The sequence below is a fragment of the Trichomycterus rosablanca genome, chromosome 21 (genome assembly GCF_030014385.1).
Source record: "Trichomycterus rosablanca isolate fTriRos1 chromosome 21, fTriRos1.hap1, whole genome shotgun sequence".
In the NCBI taxonomy this organism is placed as follows: Eukaryota; Metazoa; Chordata; class Actinopteri; order Siluriformes; family Trichomycteridae; genus Trichomycterus; species Trichomycterus rosablanca.
In genome coordinates, this window is record NC_086008.1 from 18,742,978 (window position 1) to 18,758,619 (window position 15,642).

General features: G+C 42.3%; 1 protein-coding gene across 4 annotated transcripts in view; it reads left to right on the top strand.

The window, feature by feature from the left end:
• The window catches only part of wdfy3 (WD repeat and FYVE domain containing 3), a 94,328-nt gene that overhangs the window by 36,769 nt on the left and 41,917 nt on the right, over positions 1–15,642 (top strand). For all 4 annotated transcript variants that reach the window (XM_063018042.1, XM_063018040.1, XM_063018041.1 and 1 more), the window contains 7 exons: positions 5,273–5,491; positions 7,028–7,209; positions 8,860–9,091; positions 11,285–11,445; positions 13,797–13,908; positions 14,256–14,446; positions 14,522–14,674. In XM_063018042.1, the coding sequence (XP_062874112.1) occupies positions 5,273–5,491; positions 7,028–7,209; positions 8,860–9,091; positions 11,285–11,445; positions 13,797–13,908; positions 14,256–14,446; positions 14,522–14,674 (1,250 nt within the window). The remainder of the gene's footprint in view (positions 1–5,272; positions 5,492–7,027; positions 7,210–8,859; positions 9,092–11,284; positions 11,446–13,796; positions 13,909–14,255; positions 14,447–14,521; positions 14,675–15,642) is intronic.

The window sequence follows — 15,642 nt, forward strand, 5'->3', positions numbered from 1 at the left end:
AGAGTGTGTGTATACCAGAGCGCAGAGGAAGGAGTCTACACGTTTCCAACTCTCTCCTTTTATCTGTACCATCTGCTCGTCTGTCTGTCTGTCTATTATATCCCTTCTGTCTTTTTATTTATGTACCATTATTTATGTATATCTGTTTTGTCTGACTATCTTCTTTCTTTTTTATTTATATACCTTTATCTCTGCCTGTCTGTCTGTCTGATTATGTACATCTGTCTTTCAGCCTTTCTGTCTATATCCCTTTTTTTTTATTCATCTACCTTTATCTGTGTCTTTCTGCCTGTCTGTCTGTCTATAGCCCTCTCTTTTTATTTATCTATTTGTCAGTCTGTCTGCCTATGTATATCCCTTCTTTCTATTTATTTATCTACCTTTATCTTAGCCTGTCTGTCTGTTGATCTATCTATCCTTCTGTCTGCATCCCTTCTTTATTTAAATACATTTATATCTTTCTGTCTGTCTACCTACTGTATATCATTTCTTTTTTATTTATATACCTTTATCTCTCTCTCTGTCTGTCTACATACTCATCTGTCTGCATCCCTTCTTTGTTATTTATATATGTTTATATCTTTCTGTCTGTCTGTCTACCTACATCACTTCTTTTTTATTTATACAGTGGGGTCAAAAAGTATTTAGTCAGCCACTGATTGTGCAGGTTCTCCTACTTAGAAAGATGAGAGAGGTCTGTAATTTTCATCATAGGTACACTTCAACTATGAGAGACAAAATGAGAAAAAAAATCCAGGAAATCACATTGTAGGATTTTTAAAGAATTTATTTGTAAATTATGGTGGAAAATAAGTATTTGGTCAATAACAAACAAGCAAGATTTCTGGCTCTCACAGACCTGTAACTTCTTCTTTAAGAAGCTCTTCTGTCCTCCACTCGTTACCTGTATTAATGGCACCTGTTTGACATCGTTATCTGTATAAAAGACACCTGTCCACAGCCTCAAACAGTCAGACTCCAAACTCAACCATGGCCAAGACCAAAGAGCTGTCGAAGGACACCAGGAAGAAAATTGTAGACCTGCACCAGGCTGGGAAGAGTGAATCTACAATAGGCAAGCAGGTTGGTGTGAATAAATCAACTGTAGGAGCAATTGTAAGAAAATGGAAGACATACAAGACCATTGATAATCTCCCTTGGGGTCAAGATCTCATCCCGTGGGGTCAAAATGATCATGAGAACCGTGAGCAAAAATCCCAGAACTACACGGAGGGACCTGATGAATGACCTGCAGAGAGCTGGGACCAAAGTAACAAAGGCTACCATCAGTAGGGCTGTCGCGCTAACCGCAATTTTGAAATATCGCGGTATAGACCAGCCAACCGCAGGGCATGCCAAGCAACCGCAACACCGCGATATTCACGTTTTTTCTTTCTTTCTTCTCTTTTTTTTTATTGTTGCAGGGTCCATCTTGTTTTATACGCTTACATTCGTGCGTAATAAATGTTAAATAAATTCATAATGAAAATTAGCTAAGAGCGACATTTTCCCGCAACCTGTTCTCATGCGTTGCTGCTGAGTGTCAGGCTTTGTGTTTTAAAATGTAAACAATCGCAACAGGAATTATAGGCAAGTTTATTAATGATTAAATTGAGTTCACACTCAATAATATACTTGTAATTTAGACGACATTTAAACAGCCTTGGCGAACTAAAACACTTAATTGACGGTTAATATGGCATTGCAGCCTGCAGATTCTCTCTTGCTGGCTTGCTGGAATTATTTAAATGCATTTTTTCGTTGAATAAAAATTTATTGAAACGAATAATAACTTGAAATGTAGTATATATTGTTATATTAATTATATCTACTAAATAGATGGTTAATAGTGGCGCGATAACCAGGCTAGACTTTCTCTGATCTCTAAAGTCGCATGCAGGTACAGTACATCTACAGTGTATTAATGCAACGAGCACCATCAGAGAGGGTTTTAGTGCCGAGGGGAACATCACTACCCCACTCAGATCCTCTCTAAAACACATCAGGTGAACATGTTGGTTCGTCTAGCGCGCATGATAACGCAGGTTTAAACTCTTACAGACTTTATTCTTTATTCTATTTTTTTACCATATTTTGATTAGATGTGCATTTAAAATATTTAGCCTAAACACTTTTTTTTTGTTTCACAGTGTATATCTAGCCTAAGCTAGAAGCTTATTTAAACCTTTTTTTTATAGAGAAAAGACGCGCATCCCTGCTCTGTTCTGTATTTAACAATAAACACGCATTTCATTGGTCTTAAAGCCGTCTCATCTTTGTCATTATAAAGCAATAATATACCGAATCATAGCCTAACAATAAAGCTTGTTTATATAGCTCTAAAATCCAGATAATTTAAGTAATTAAAAAAAATAATAATAATAAATGGCGATATAACCGCATACCGCGATATTGAGACAGGCTGAACACCGCAAGGGGAAATTCAGCCCTAACCATCAGTATACACACTACGCCGAGAGGGACTCAAATCCTGCAGTGCCAGGCGTGTCCCCCTGCTTTAAGCCAGTACATGTCCAGGCCCGTCTGAAGTTTGCTATAGAGCATATGGATGATCCAGAAGAGGATTGGGAGAATATCATGTGGTCAGATGAAACCAAAATGGAACTTTTTGGTATAAACTCAACTCGTCATGTTTGGAGGAAGAAGAATGGGGAGTTACACCATACCTACTGTGAAGCATGGGGGTGGAAACATCATGCTTTGGGGCTGTTTTTCTGCAAAGGGGACAGGACGACTGATCCGTGTTAAGGGAAGAATGAACGGGGCCATGTATCGTGAGATTTTAAGCCAAAACCTCCTTCCATCAGTGAGAGCATTGAAGATGGAACGTGGCTGGGTCTTCCAGCATGACAATGATCCCAAACACACCGCTCGGGCAACGAAGGAGTGGCTCCGTAAAAAGCATTTCAAGGTCCTGGAGTGGCCTAGCCAGTCTCCAGACCTCAACCCCATAGAAAATGTGTGGAGTCCGTGTTGCCCAGCGACAGCCCCAAAACATCACTGCTCTAGAGGAGATCTGCATGGAGGAATGGGCCAAAATACCAGCTACAGTGTGTGCAAACCTGGTGAAGACTTACAGGAAACGTTTGACCTCTGTCATTGCCAACAAAGGTTATGTTACAAAGTATTGAGTTGAACTTTTGTTATTGACCAAATACTTATTTTCCACCATAATTTACAAATAAATTCTTTAAAAATCCTACAATGTGATTTCCTGGATTTTTTTTTTCTCATTTTGTCTCTCATAGTTGAAGTGTACCTATGATGAAAATTACAGACCTCTCTCATCTTTCTAAGTAGGAGAACCTGCACAATCAGTGGCTGACTAAATACTTTTTGGCCCCACTGTATACCTTAATCTCTCTCTGTCTGTCTGTGTACATACTCATATGTCTGTCTGTCTATCTATATCCCTTCTCTTTTTTATCTGCTTTGACTTCAGTCTGTCTGTCTCTGTATATCTGTCTGTCTGTTTTTATTTTTATGTACTTCCCTTCTCTCTTTTTTATCTACCTTTATCTCTGTCTGTGTCTGTCACGTCGGTCTCAGTCTCTAACACTATCTTTCTGTCTTGCTGTCTTTCTCAACCTTCCTGTCTGTCTGTCCATTCTTTTTGTCTGTTTCTAACAGTCTTTCTTAGTCTCTTTCTGTCTTGCTTTCTTTCTCGTTTTGTCTGTCTGTCTGCCTATCACTTCTCTTTTTCAGCCTTCTCTGTATATGACTTAGCTTTGTCACAGTCTTGCTTTCATTCTCAGCCTCTCTCCTTCTCTTTTATGTCTCTCTGCTGCCTCCCAGTTGCTCTCCCTCCAGTGCCTTTCCTCTCTCCCTCCCGACGTTTCCTCTCGGCGAATTGTAAATGGATGATTTCAGTATTTATAGACACACTCCTGCAGTAGGTCCTCTGACCCAGATTTTTAAGCATGACATCATCGTTGCCGCTCACAGGGAGTTTTCATTCATTCCTGCGGTCGGCCTGGAGCCCCATAGCACCGTTACATCTGAAAGCGCCGGCGCTTACTGTCGCCTTTGATGCACGTCACATGATCATTAGAATGGATCTGTGACTGATGTCATGTTAACCGTAATAGAGCTGATCTTGATTTTATTGGATGTCTGATTGGTCCTAATTTTATCTCACATCTTTCTTATGTTGTGAAGTCATGAACACTGAAGGAAAATGAACAAGTAAGACATGATGCGTCTGCAGTACCGATAATATTTGGATTATTACAGTCCCATGTTACCCCCCATTTGGAAATGATGGCTATCACTAAGGTTGAGTGAAGTCTTAAAGCCTTTCTATGTTTAATCTTCTGGAATTGGTGTAGTGTTCCTGTAGAAACTGTAAGCTGGATCGCCAATATAAAAATGTATGATACCTAACGGTTACATCAAATTAGGTATAACCCCATTATAGTATATTCAATTTTTCTATTATTATATTATCTGTTTATTGTTATTATATTACACTGTTACCTATTTATGATTTTTATATTATGTTATATAATATTATATTACCTGTTTATTATTATTATATATTACCTGTTTATTATTATGATATATTACCTGTCTATTATTATTATTATTATATATTCCCTTTTTCTATTATTATATTATATTATCTGTTTATTATTATTATATATTACTTGTTTTTTATTATTATTATTATTATATATTACCTGTTTATTACTATTATTATATATTACCTGTTTTTTATTATTATATTTTACCTGTTTATTGTTATTATATATGACCTGTTTATTATTATTATATATTACGTGTTTATTATTTTTATTATTATATTTTACCTGTTTATTATTATTATATTTTACCTGTTTATTATTATTATATTTTACCTGTTTATTGTTATTATATATTACCTGTTTATTATTATTATATTTTACCTGTTTATTATTTTTATTATTATTATTATATTTTACCTGTTTATTATTATTATTATTATTATTATTATATTTTAACTGTTTATTGTTATTATATATTACCTGTTTATTATTATTATTATTATTATTATTATATTATTATTTTATAGTACCTGTTTCTTATTATTATTTTATTACATTATATTACTTGTTTATTATTATATTATATTATATTATGTTTTTATTATATTAAATTACTTGTTTATTATTATATTATATTAAATTATATTACCTGTTACTATTTCCACATAAAATGTGTTGATTTCCAAAAACATCACGTTAAATCCATGCGTTTTGATCCCTGTGTGCAGGCGAGCGTTTGTTCCCTCCTCCGTCCGGCCTGAGTTACTCCACCTGGTTCTGCGTGGAGCGCTTCAGCACGCCCCCGCACACCCACCCGGTCCGCCTACTGACCGTGGTCAGGAGAGCCACGGCATCCGAGCAGCACTTCGTCTGCCTATCCATCGTGCTTTCAGCCAAGGACCGGTCACTCATCGTCTCCACCAAAGAAGAGCTGCTGCAGAGCAACGGCAAGTCACCAACCAAGTTTTGGTACTTGTGTAGTGAAGTCAGATGTATTAAAAATCAAAACAAGCGTGGCACTCGGGTGGCGCAGTGGTCTGTCACGCTGGCCGGGCGTCTACCAAGACGTGATCGATTATGTATGAGATGGGCTGGCACCCTGTGCAGTAAATTCCCCGGTCTTGCACCCAGTATTTCCTCTACCCAAGGCCAAAATCAAAACATATATTGGGGTGAAAACATCCCCCAATGCCCCTCTCTTCCAATATACTGATGTAATATCAACCTGGTAGATTTGGTCCCCCCTCCAGTGTTCAATTTATGGCCAGACCCACTGCAGCCCTGACCAGATTCTATTGGATTTTCGTATTTGAGACAGAACATGAAGCCTCGCACAGTCACTGGATGTTCTAGGTTTACATTCAACCTTTAAGGTAGCTGTGCTATGTATTGTAGCTTGCATTTATTCTATCATTTAAGAGGGACGTACTTACAACCTCTTTATTAACATTCTGTCCTTCGGTGGTTAAAACAATTTTATTTTATCTTGTGGTACAATGTTGTCGTCTGCTGTCATGGTAACCAATAGTTTAAATAAATAAAATGACTGTTGTTGTGTCTAGCAGTGAAAGAATTTATCAACGTTGCCAAGGTCACCCACAATAAATATATACATATACACCGATCAGCCATAACATTAAAACTGCCTCCTTGTTTCTACACTCACTGCCCATTTTATCAGCTCCACATACCATATAGGAGCACTTTGTAGTTCTACAATTACTGACTGTTACCATCTGTTTCTCTGCATGCTTTGTTACCCCCCTTTCATGCTGTTCTTCAATGGTCAGGACCCCCACAGGACCACCACAGAGCAGGTATTATTTAGGTGGTGGATCATTCTCAGAACTGCAGTGACACTGACATGGTGGTGGTGTGTTAGTGTGTGTTGTGCTGGTATGAGTGGTGGAGTTTGTAAACACCTCACTGTCACTGCTGGACTGAGAATAATCCAGCGCCCCGTGGGCAGCGTCCTGTGACCACTGATGAAGGTCTACAAGATGACCGACTCAAACAGCAGCAATAGATGAGCGATCGTCTCTGAATTTACATCTACAAGGTGGACCAACTAGGTAGGAGTGTCTAATAGAGTGGACAGTGAGTGGACACTCATACCAGCACAACACACACTAACACACCACCACCATGTCAGTGTCACTGCAGCACTGAGAATCATCCAGCACCCAAATAATACCTGCTCTGTGGTGGTCATGTGGGGGTCCTGACTATTAAAGAACAGCATGAAAGCAGGCTAACAATGTATGCAGAGAAACAGATGGACTACAGTCAGTAGAACTACAAAGTGCTCCTATATGGTAAGTGGAGCTGATGAAATGGACAGTGAGTGTAGAAACAAGGAGGTGGTTCTAATGTTACGGCTGATCAGTATATATATGAACCTTTGTGTGGTGACGTTCATCAACGTCTCCTCCGAATGGGTTTCACGTGTGTGACATCACTTCCCGTGTGCCTCTCTTCCGCAGTGGACGATTCCGGCGAGGAGTCGTCCTTCTACGAGCTGCTGCCCTGCTGCGCCCGCTTCCGCTGCGCCGACCTCATCAGCGAGGGCCAGTGGCACCACCTGGTGCTGGTCATGAGCAAAGGGATGCTGAAGAACAGCATGGCCACACTGTACATCGACGGCCAGCTGGTCAACAACGTCAAAGTGAGACGCGCCCTGAACCTTGATTAAGTTCTTTAGCGGTTTATTAATATTAATATTAATATAACAGTCTGTTAGTTTTGCTGTATTGCTGCCTGCTCAGTGTCCTGCTTGTGTCCGGCGTCCTCGTGTGTAACGTCCACTATGATTTTGTTCATCAGACAAACCCAATATATGCCTCACCGCCAGAGGAAACATGTACATGCCCAGAAATCCCATCCGCCTGTTCCTGGTTAAACGTCTCATTGCAAAGCAAAAGCATTTTGGAACAGGACTCCAAATTTAGCGTAGCCAATCCGCTGCTGGGGACCCTGATGGCGTCCAAGGAGGGTGTCCATTCGCCTGACACACACTCCCTCCGACGTACCCTCACCTGTACTTCAGTAGATTTGCACGTGAAGTCGGCTGCGCGTATGGAGAGCCACACCCTGATCTCTGTGCTCCTCCCCTTTCAGTACAGACGCCCTGGGCAACCGACAGTGTTAATAACTCCGCCCCAGCAGACTGGAGGCCAGAACGTGTCTACTGATTAAAGACTAGATAAACTGTACAGTCTCAAACTGTACATCTACATCCAGTGCTAACAGGGTGTGTGTTTAAAAATCCCAACAACGCTGCTGCACCTACTACACTCATACCAGAGCAACACACACTGTGTCATACCATTTTAGCCCCTGGGCAACCAACAGTGTTAATAACTCCGCCCCAGCAGACTGGAGGCCAATTTCGTCTGCTGTAGTCACTAGCCAATTGTGCCTGGTGAATGGCGCCCAGCCGACCGGTAGCAGAGCCGAGATTCGAACGCGGGAGCTCAGAATCTAGGCGCTGGTGTGCTAGCGGATTATCCTGCTGTGCCACTTGTGCACCCCATGACTGAACATAATTTAAGAAATTGAGGCTTAATGATCTTGCCCAGGGTTCCAACAGGGACTTGAACCATCTTCCTTCTGATCACTTGTCTAGTACCTTTCCTGCTCCGGAGTCCAGAGTTAATATACTTTAGTCCATCCATGATTTAGCACTGTGCATGATGAGCTTATGTTTGTGAGAATATACAGTAGAATACACATAAAGCTCTATATGTAGATCTTTAAACTATATATTTCCTGAAAACGCCCAGCCACCAACCACTTCTTTTCACCTGCCAGCGGCGGGGTTTCACAGAATGCAGTATCGCTCACACTGCTATCCACGATCACCTTTTATCGTCCAGCAGAGGCCGCAATTGCACAACCATTCCCCCCATAGACACAGCCAGTCGAGTCTGTGTGGGCGCCCGGCCGGTCGATAGTACAACTCGAATACAAACTCGGATCTCACCAAGCTTGACATGATTGGCTGTGTCCGAAAGTGGGAGGGTCCTGGGGATTCTTCATCGCTGATGCAATTGCGACCTCTGCTGGCCGGTCGGGTGAAAAGAAGCGGTCGGCTACTACAGATGTGTCAGATCGGGCGTGTTAGACGTCGCACTGCTTGAAATAGTCGCACGACAGACTATACAGTTACACACACACACACACACACACACACACACACACACACATCAGGAACACGTCTGTGGTTTCGCTTTGATCATGCGGTCTGATACCCGACCGACACCTCAAACCACTTCCTTCCTTCCTTCCCCTCTCTCACGCTTCTCTCCTCCTCCAGCTCCACTACGTGCACAGCTCGCCGGGCGGCTCCGGGACCGCCAACGCCCCGGTGGTCAGCACCGTGTACGGCTACGTCGGGACCCCTCCTGCGCAGCGACAGCTCTCCTCGCTGGTGTGGCGCCTGGGGCCCACTCACTTCCTGGAGGAGGTGCTTCCCGCCGCCAGCGTGAGCACCATCTACGAGCTGGGGCCCAGCTACGTGGGCGGCTTCCAGGCCGTCAACCTGCCGTGTAAGTACGCCCTCGCTGAGCACTTTATTAGGAACACCTGTCGAGCACTACTTGTTGGCTTGTACACGTTACCATGTTGTACCTCATTTTTTCAAACATGAAGCACCCCCATAGGACCCCCCACTGACTTGTATGACCCAAATATGGTAATGACATAGCAGTGGGGATGTATAAGTGTATTAGGTGCAGCAGTAAAAATCCCAACAACGCTGCTGCACCTACTACACTCATACTAGAGCAACACACAATGTGTCATACCATCTTAGTACTTGTTGTAGGTATACAGTCAGTCACCAGAGCTGATTTCTTTATTCACACACACACACACACACACACACAGTGTGTTAATCTTCCTCTAGTCTTTTATTATTGGACGCTTTCTGATCACATGACACTGTTGGCTTTATATTTTCCCAGCATTGATATCAATGTATTTAAAAATCCCAACAACACTGCTGCAACTTCTGCACCTGTATGTAGTCCGGGTCATAATCGGGGTCCAGTTTGACTGACTAATGGGGTGCAGGTGTATAAAGTAGGCCACAGACAGTAATTGTACACCCACGTTGTTCATTCATATGGTAATCAATAAACATGTGTAACAGATAGGTGTTCCTAATAAAGTGCTCGGTAAAGGGTTGCCATCTTTACACATCAGTACACATTTAGAAAAGTCTCGTCGAGCGCCCGAGACTTGAACGCCGTCGAACATCTGTGGTGAGAGACGCTCACCATCTGATCTGACAGAGAGTAAGATGATTTTCCATAAAGAATGAGATAAACCGCCCAAATCCAGATGTTCAAATCTACAGACAAGTACGTCATCCTACGCTCCAGACAAGAAGGCATGTCTAAATTCTTAGAAACCTTAAAATGCTGCCTACTGCCTGGGGTGCCTTAATTCTGAGCGATATTGGGTGTAGGGCTGGGTATCGCCACCAATTTCCTGGATCGATTCGATTCCGATTCACCAGGTCCCGATTCGATTCGATCTTCGATTTTCGATTCGATTCTCGATCCAATTTCGATTCAACACATTTAGGCATATTTGAGTTACATTAACAGGTTTTGTTTACATATGTACAGATGTTCAGAGAACGAATGTGATAATTGTACAAAGAACACTCATTATTAAAAATATTTGTGTATTTTGTTTACATAAATAATTAATCCAAAACAGAAAAACAGTAACATTCAACAGCCAGGTGTATGTTTACATTACATTTACAATGTTGTAGCATGTCAGACAAATGAAATAATAATAAAAAATGAATGTTACTGTTTTCTTCCATTTGTCTGACATGCTACAACATTGTAAATGTAATGTAAACATACACCTGGCTGTTGTACAGCTTATGCCAAGTTTACACTACACGACACTCTGATTAACACGTGGTCACTGTAATGTTCACACTACACGACTGATCGGCGATGGGGAGTTTTACACTACACCATCTATCACCAGGGGGAATCACAGGCGAGCTTCTCTGGTCTCCAAAACTACGTTTTGTCACGAAAACACACGTGAGAAGTGATGAAAGGTTTAATGATACCACGTCCAAACATGCACATCAACAAGTAGCGAGCAATCAAAGTTTGTGCGCTGATGAAATAAATGAATCTGAGTGGATTTGGCAACACGAGCAGCATGGATCGTTCTGTAGTGAGTTGGAGGTTAATAAATATTTTGTTTTGTAGAGAACGATCTCGCGTGTGCTGATGTATTCTGATAGAAACTATATTGCGCTCCACCACCTGTTTCCAACCTCTCCCCTGTGTTTCCCCTCGCTGTTTCTCACATTGATTGAGAGCTGAGTTTTGATCGCAGAGCGAACACCGAGTTCCTCCCGAATCCAGAGCCGAGCGAAAATCAGTGCAAAAAGTTGTGTAGTGGTCATAACTTGAGCTTCTGCCATGCTAAACTGATGTGCAGGTCAGATCTCGTTGCATGAAAAAACAGTGGCTGGTCACGCGAAATTAAAGGGGGTAACAATAGTAATAGATTTCCGTGTGCACCGTAAAAAGGGGCGTATTAAAAAAAATCGATCTCGCATTTATATGAATCGATATCGGATCGTTCAAATAAAGATCGATTAAAATCGAAAAATCGATTTTATAAACCCACCCCTAATTGGGTGTCATACACAAGGCAGCCATTCTCCTCCAATGCTGTGTGTTTTCTCTTGACTACAGGTAAAGACTCGAAGACGGAAGCACCTGCTCCCTGTCCTGTATCTCTGGTCCCGGAGGAGAAGGTCTCCTTCAGCCTGTACGGCCTGTCTGTCTCCTCCCTCACCGTGGCCAAAATCCGCAAAGCCTACAACAAACTGGACAGCAAGGCCATCGCCAAACAGGTAAACCCGTATTCCCACGGTTAAACAGGTAAACCCGTATTCCTAAGGTTAAACAGGTAAACCCGTATTCCTAAGGTTAAACAGGTAAACCCGTATTCCTAAGGTTAAACAGGTAAACCCGTATTCCTAAGGTTAAACAGGTAAACCCGTATTCCTAAGGTTAAACAGGTAAACCCGTATTCCTAAGGTTAAACAGGTAAAGCCGTATTTCTAAGGTTAAACAGGTAAACCCGTATTCCTAAGGTTAAACAGGTAAACCCGTATTCCTAAGGTTAAACAGGTAAACCCGTATTCCTAAGGTTAAACAGGTAAACCCGTATTCCTAAGGTTAAACAGGTAAACCCGTATCCCTAAGGTTAAACAGGTAAACCCGTATTCCTAAGGTTAAACAGGTAAACCCGTATTCCTAAGGTTAAACAGGTAAACCCGTATTCCTAAGGTTAAACAGGTAAAGCCGTATTCCTAAGGTTAAACAGGTAAACCCGTATTTCTAAGGTTAAACAGGTAAAGCCGTATTCCTAAGGTTAAACAGGTAAACCCGTATTTCTAAGGTTAAACAGGTAAACCCGTATTCCTAAGGTTAAACAGGTAAACCCGTATTCCTAAGGTTAAACAGGTAAACCCGTATTCCTAAGGTTAAACAGGTAAACCCGTATTCCCACGGTTAAACAGGTAAACCCGTATTCCTAAGGTTAAACAGGTAAAGCCGTATTCCTAAGGTTAAACAGGTAAAGCCGTATCCCTAAGGTTAAACAGGTAAACCCGTATTCCTAAGGTTAAACAGGTAAACCCGTATTCCTAAGGTTAAACAGGTAAACCCGTATTCCTAAGGTTAAACAGGTAAACCCGTATTCCTAAGGTTAAACAGGTAAAGCCGTATTCCTAAGGTTAAACAGGTAAACCCGTATTCCTAAGGTTAAACAGGTAAAGCCGTATTCCTAAGGTTAAACAGGTAAACCCGTATTCCTAAGGTTAAACAGGTAAACCCGTATTCCTAAGGTTAAACAGGTAAAGCCGTATTCCTAAGGTTAAACAGGTAAACCCGTATTCCTAAGGTTAAACAGGTAAACCCGTATTCCTAAGGTTAAACAGGTAAACCCGTATCCCTAAGGTTAAACAGGTAAACCCGTATTCCTAAGGTTAAACAGGTAAACCCGTATTCATAGAGTTTAAATTCTGCATATGTTATTAATTTAGTTCATGTATTGTGTCAGAGAGTCAGGGGTGCTCAGGTGGTGCAGCGGTAAAGCATGCTAGCCCACAACTGCTGAGATCACGGGATGTGACAATTGTTAGAAATCAAATCTCAGCTCTGCTACCGGCAGGCTGGGCGCCTACATTCATTACTCGCGCAATTATGACCTCTGCTGGCTGATCGATGGATTAGTGCGTCCCGTTTAGGTGACTTTACCATCAAGAGTCAAGCAGTCAAACCCAAACCTCAACGTTTCTACCAGAACTTGATGCCACCATATAGAAAATTCTGGTTCTGTAGCCATGTCTTGACTAGTCAGTGGTCATTTCCCTTGCCATTAATGCACAGGTTCTCTGAATGTCATCATCTTTTGATAATATTATGCACTGTAGAGGTCAAAGAACCTCAAATCTTTGCAATTTCAATGTACAGATCGTAGATTCCTCCCCCTGGCTGCTCCTATATTTATGGGTCGCCACAGCGGATCATTCTGGTCCACACGCCAGAGCCACCTGAGCCGAAATCGGACCCCTTGTGCTATGTGTATCAGCTTTGTGCACATAGAGTCACACCCTGTGACCCCATTATCCCCCATCTCTGTGCAGGCATCAATCAGCCGGCAGAGGTCGTAATTGCATCAGTTATGAGGAATCCCCTCTGGCACCTTCCCTGCGAACGAGCCAATCATTGTTCACGTAGGCGCCCAGCCTACCGGCGGCAGAGCTGTGATTCGAATCGACAAGTGAGAGATGTCAGCTCTGGTGTGCTAGCGTGTTTTACCGCTGCACCTAAAACACTGAGCGTCTAGACCCTGGCATTTTAACAAGAATGTCCACTGTATATATTAATCGTGTTGTAATTCGTTAATGTTGAAAAGTGACTGGGGTCCAATTTTGGACGAGGTTTGCAGCCTAAGAGGAAAAGCGTAATGCAATCGGGTAATCAGATATTACTAGATCGGGAGGGGAAAAGGCAAAAAATGCCAGGCTTTTGTGTTGCCAGTCAATTTAAAAAAACCTCCTTTATGCATGTGTTTTTTTATGGAATTTTAAATGGACAGACTTTCAAATCCCAGGTTTGTAATGTTTGATGCTGCAAGTACAAGTTGTCTGAACTTATATGTGGTCTAAAATAGAATATTGGCACCTCTTCACAGCTGTCCGTTTCATCTCACGAGAACGCCACCCCGGTTAAGCTCATCCACAACGCCGCAGGCCATCTGAACGGCCCCGCCCGGACCATCGGCGCCGCTGTGATCGGCTACCTGGGTAAGAACGAACTCTTAACATAACATGTTGAACTTACACTATAGGACCGAGTACACTGTATGGACAAAAGTATTGGGACACCCCTTCTAATTTCTGAATTCATTTGAGACTTTCTTGACCAGCATCGGTGCCAAGCCATACAAATTCTGAGTGGGCACAAATTCCCACAGACATACTTGTCAGAAGCCTACTTAGAAGAGTGGCTGCTGTTATAGCCGGATCGATTACTCTTTTAATACCAATTGCTTTTAAATAGGATGTCAGGTGTCCAAATACTTTTGGCCACACAGTGTATGTGAATGGACAACATAGGGCCTAACATTGATCTCTCACTGTCCATCATGCAGGCGTGAGAGCTTTCGTCCCCACCCCGGTGGCTACCACCCTCCAGTACGTGGGCGGGGCCGCCGCCATCCTGGGCTTGGTGGCCATGGCGTCGGACGTGGAGGGGCTGTACGCGGCCGTCAAGGCCCTGGTGTGCGTGGTCAAGAGCAACCCACTGGCCAGCAAGGAGATGGAGCGAATCAGAGGCTACCAGGTGAGCCGCGTGAAAAGCCCTCAATCCTGATGGTCCACTTTGAATCCATCTAACTATCCATCCGTCTGTCCGTAGCTGCTGGCCATGCTGCTGAAGAAGAAGCGCTCGCTACTGAACAGCCACATCCTGCACCTGACCTTCTCCTTAGTGGGCACAGTGGACAGCGGCCACGAAACCTCCATCATCCCCAACTCCACCGCCTTCCAGGACCTGCTCTGTGACTTCGAGGTACATCTTTACCTTTACATTAACCATTTACTCACAGCCCATTTTTAGCAGAAAGTATGTGGTCACATGACCATAAGCTTGTCAAATTCCCATTATTACAGAGCCCCAGCCATCCACACCTACCCCTGCCACCCCCTTTGTGGTTGTAATGTGCTCTACAATGCTGGTAAAACTTCTTACGGTATTTGGAAGAGTGTTAAACAAGAACGTCTGACTCACAGTTGACCCTGAGACGAATTGGCACCCTGTCCAGATATTCCTGCCTTGCTCTCAGTGTTTCACCATGATTCTGGCCTACAGACAGACAGACAGACAGACAGACAGACAGACAGACAGACAGACAGACAGACAGACAGACAGACAGACAGACAGACAGAGATAAGATAGACAGACAGATAGACAGACAGATTGTCTGGCTGTCTATCTATCTATTAGACAGATAGACAGACAGATAGATAGACAGACAGACTGATAGATGACAGGCAGACAACAGACAGACAGATAGACAGACAGACAGATATATAGATATATAGATAGACAGATATACAGATATACAGATAGATAGATAGATAGATAGATAGATAGATAGATAGATAGATAGATAAATAGACAGACAGACAGACAGATATATATATATATAGATAGACAAATAGATAGATACAGATAGACAGATAAATTGATATATAGATATATTGATAGACCGATAGATATACAGATAGACAGACACAGACAGACATAGACAGACAGATAGACAGACAGATAGATAGACAGATAGATAGACAGATAGATAGACAGATAAATAGACAGACAGACAGATAGACAGACAGACAGATAGACAGACAGACAGATAGATAGATAGACAGACAGATAAATAGATATATAGATAGACAGATAGATAGACAGGCAGACAGGCAGGCAGATACATGGACAGATGGATAGATAGACAGACTGATCAGTGCCCAGCCACA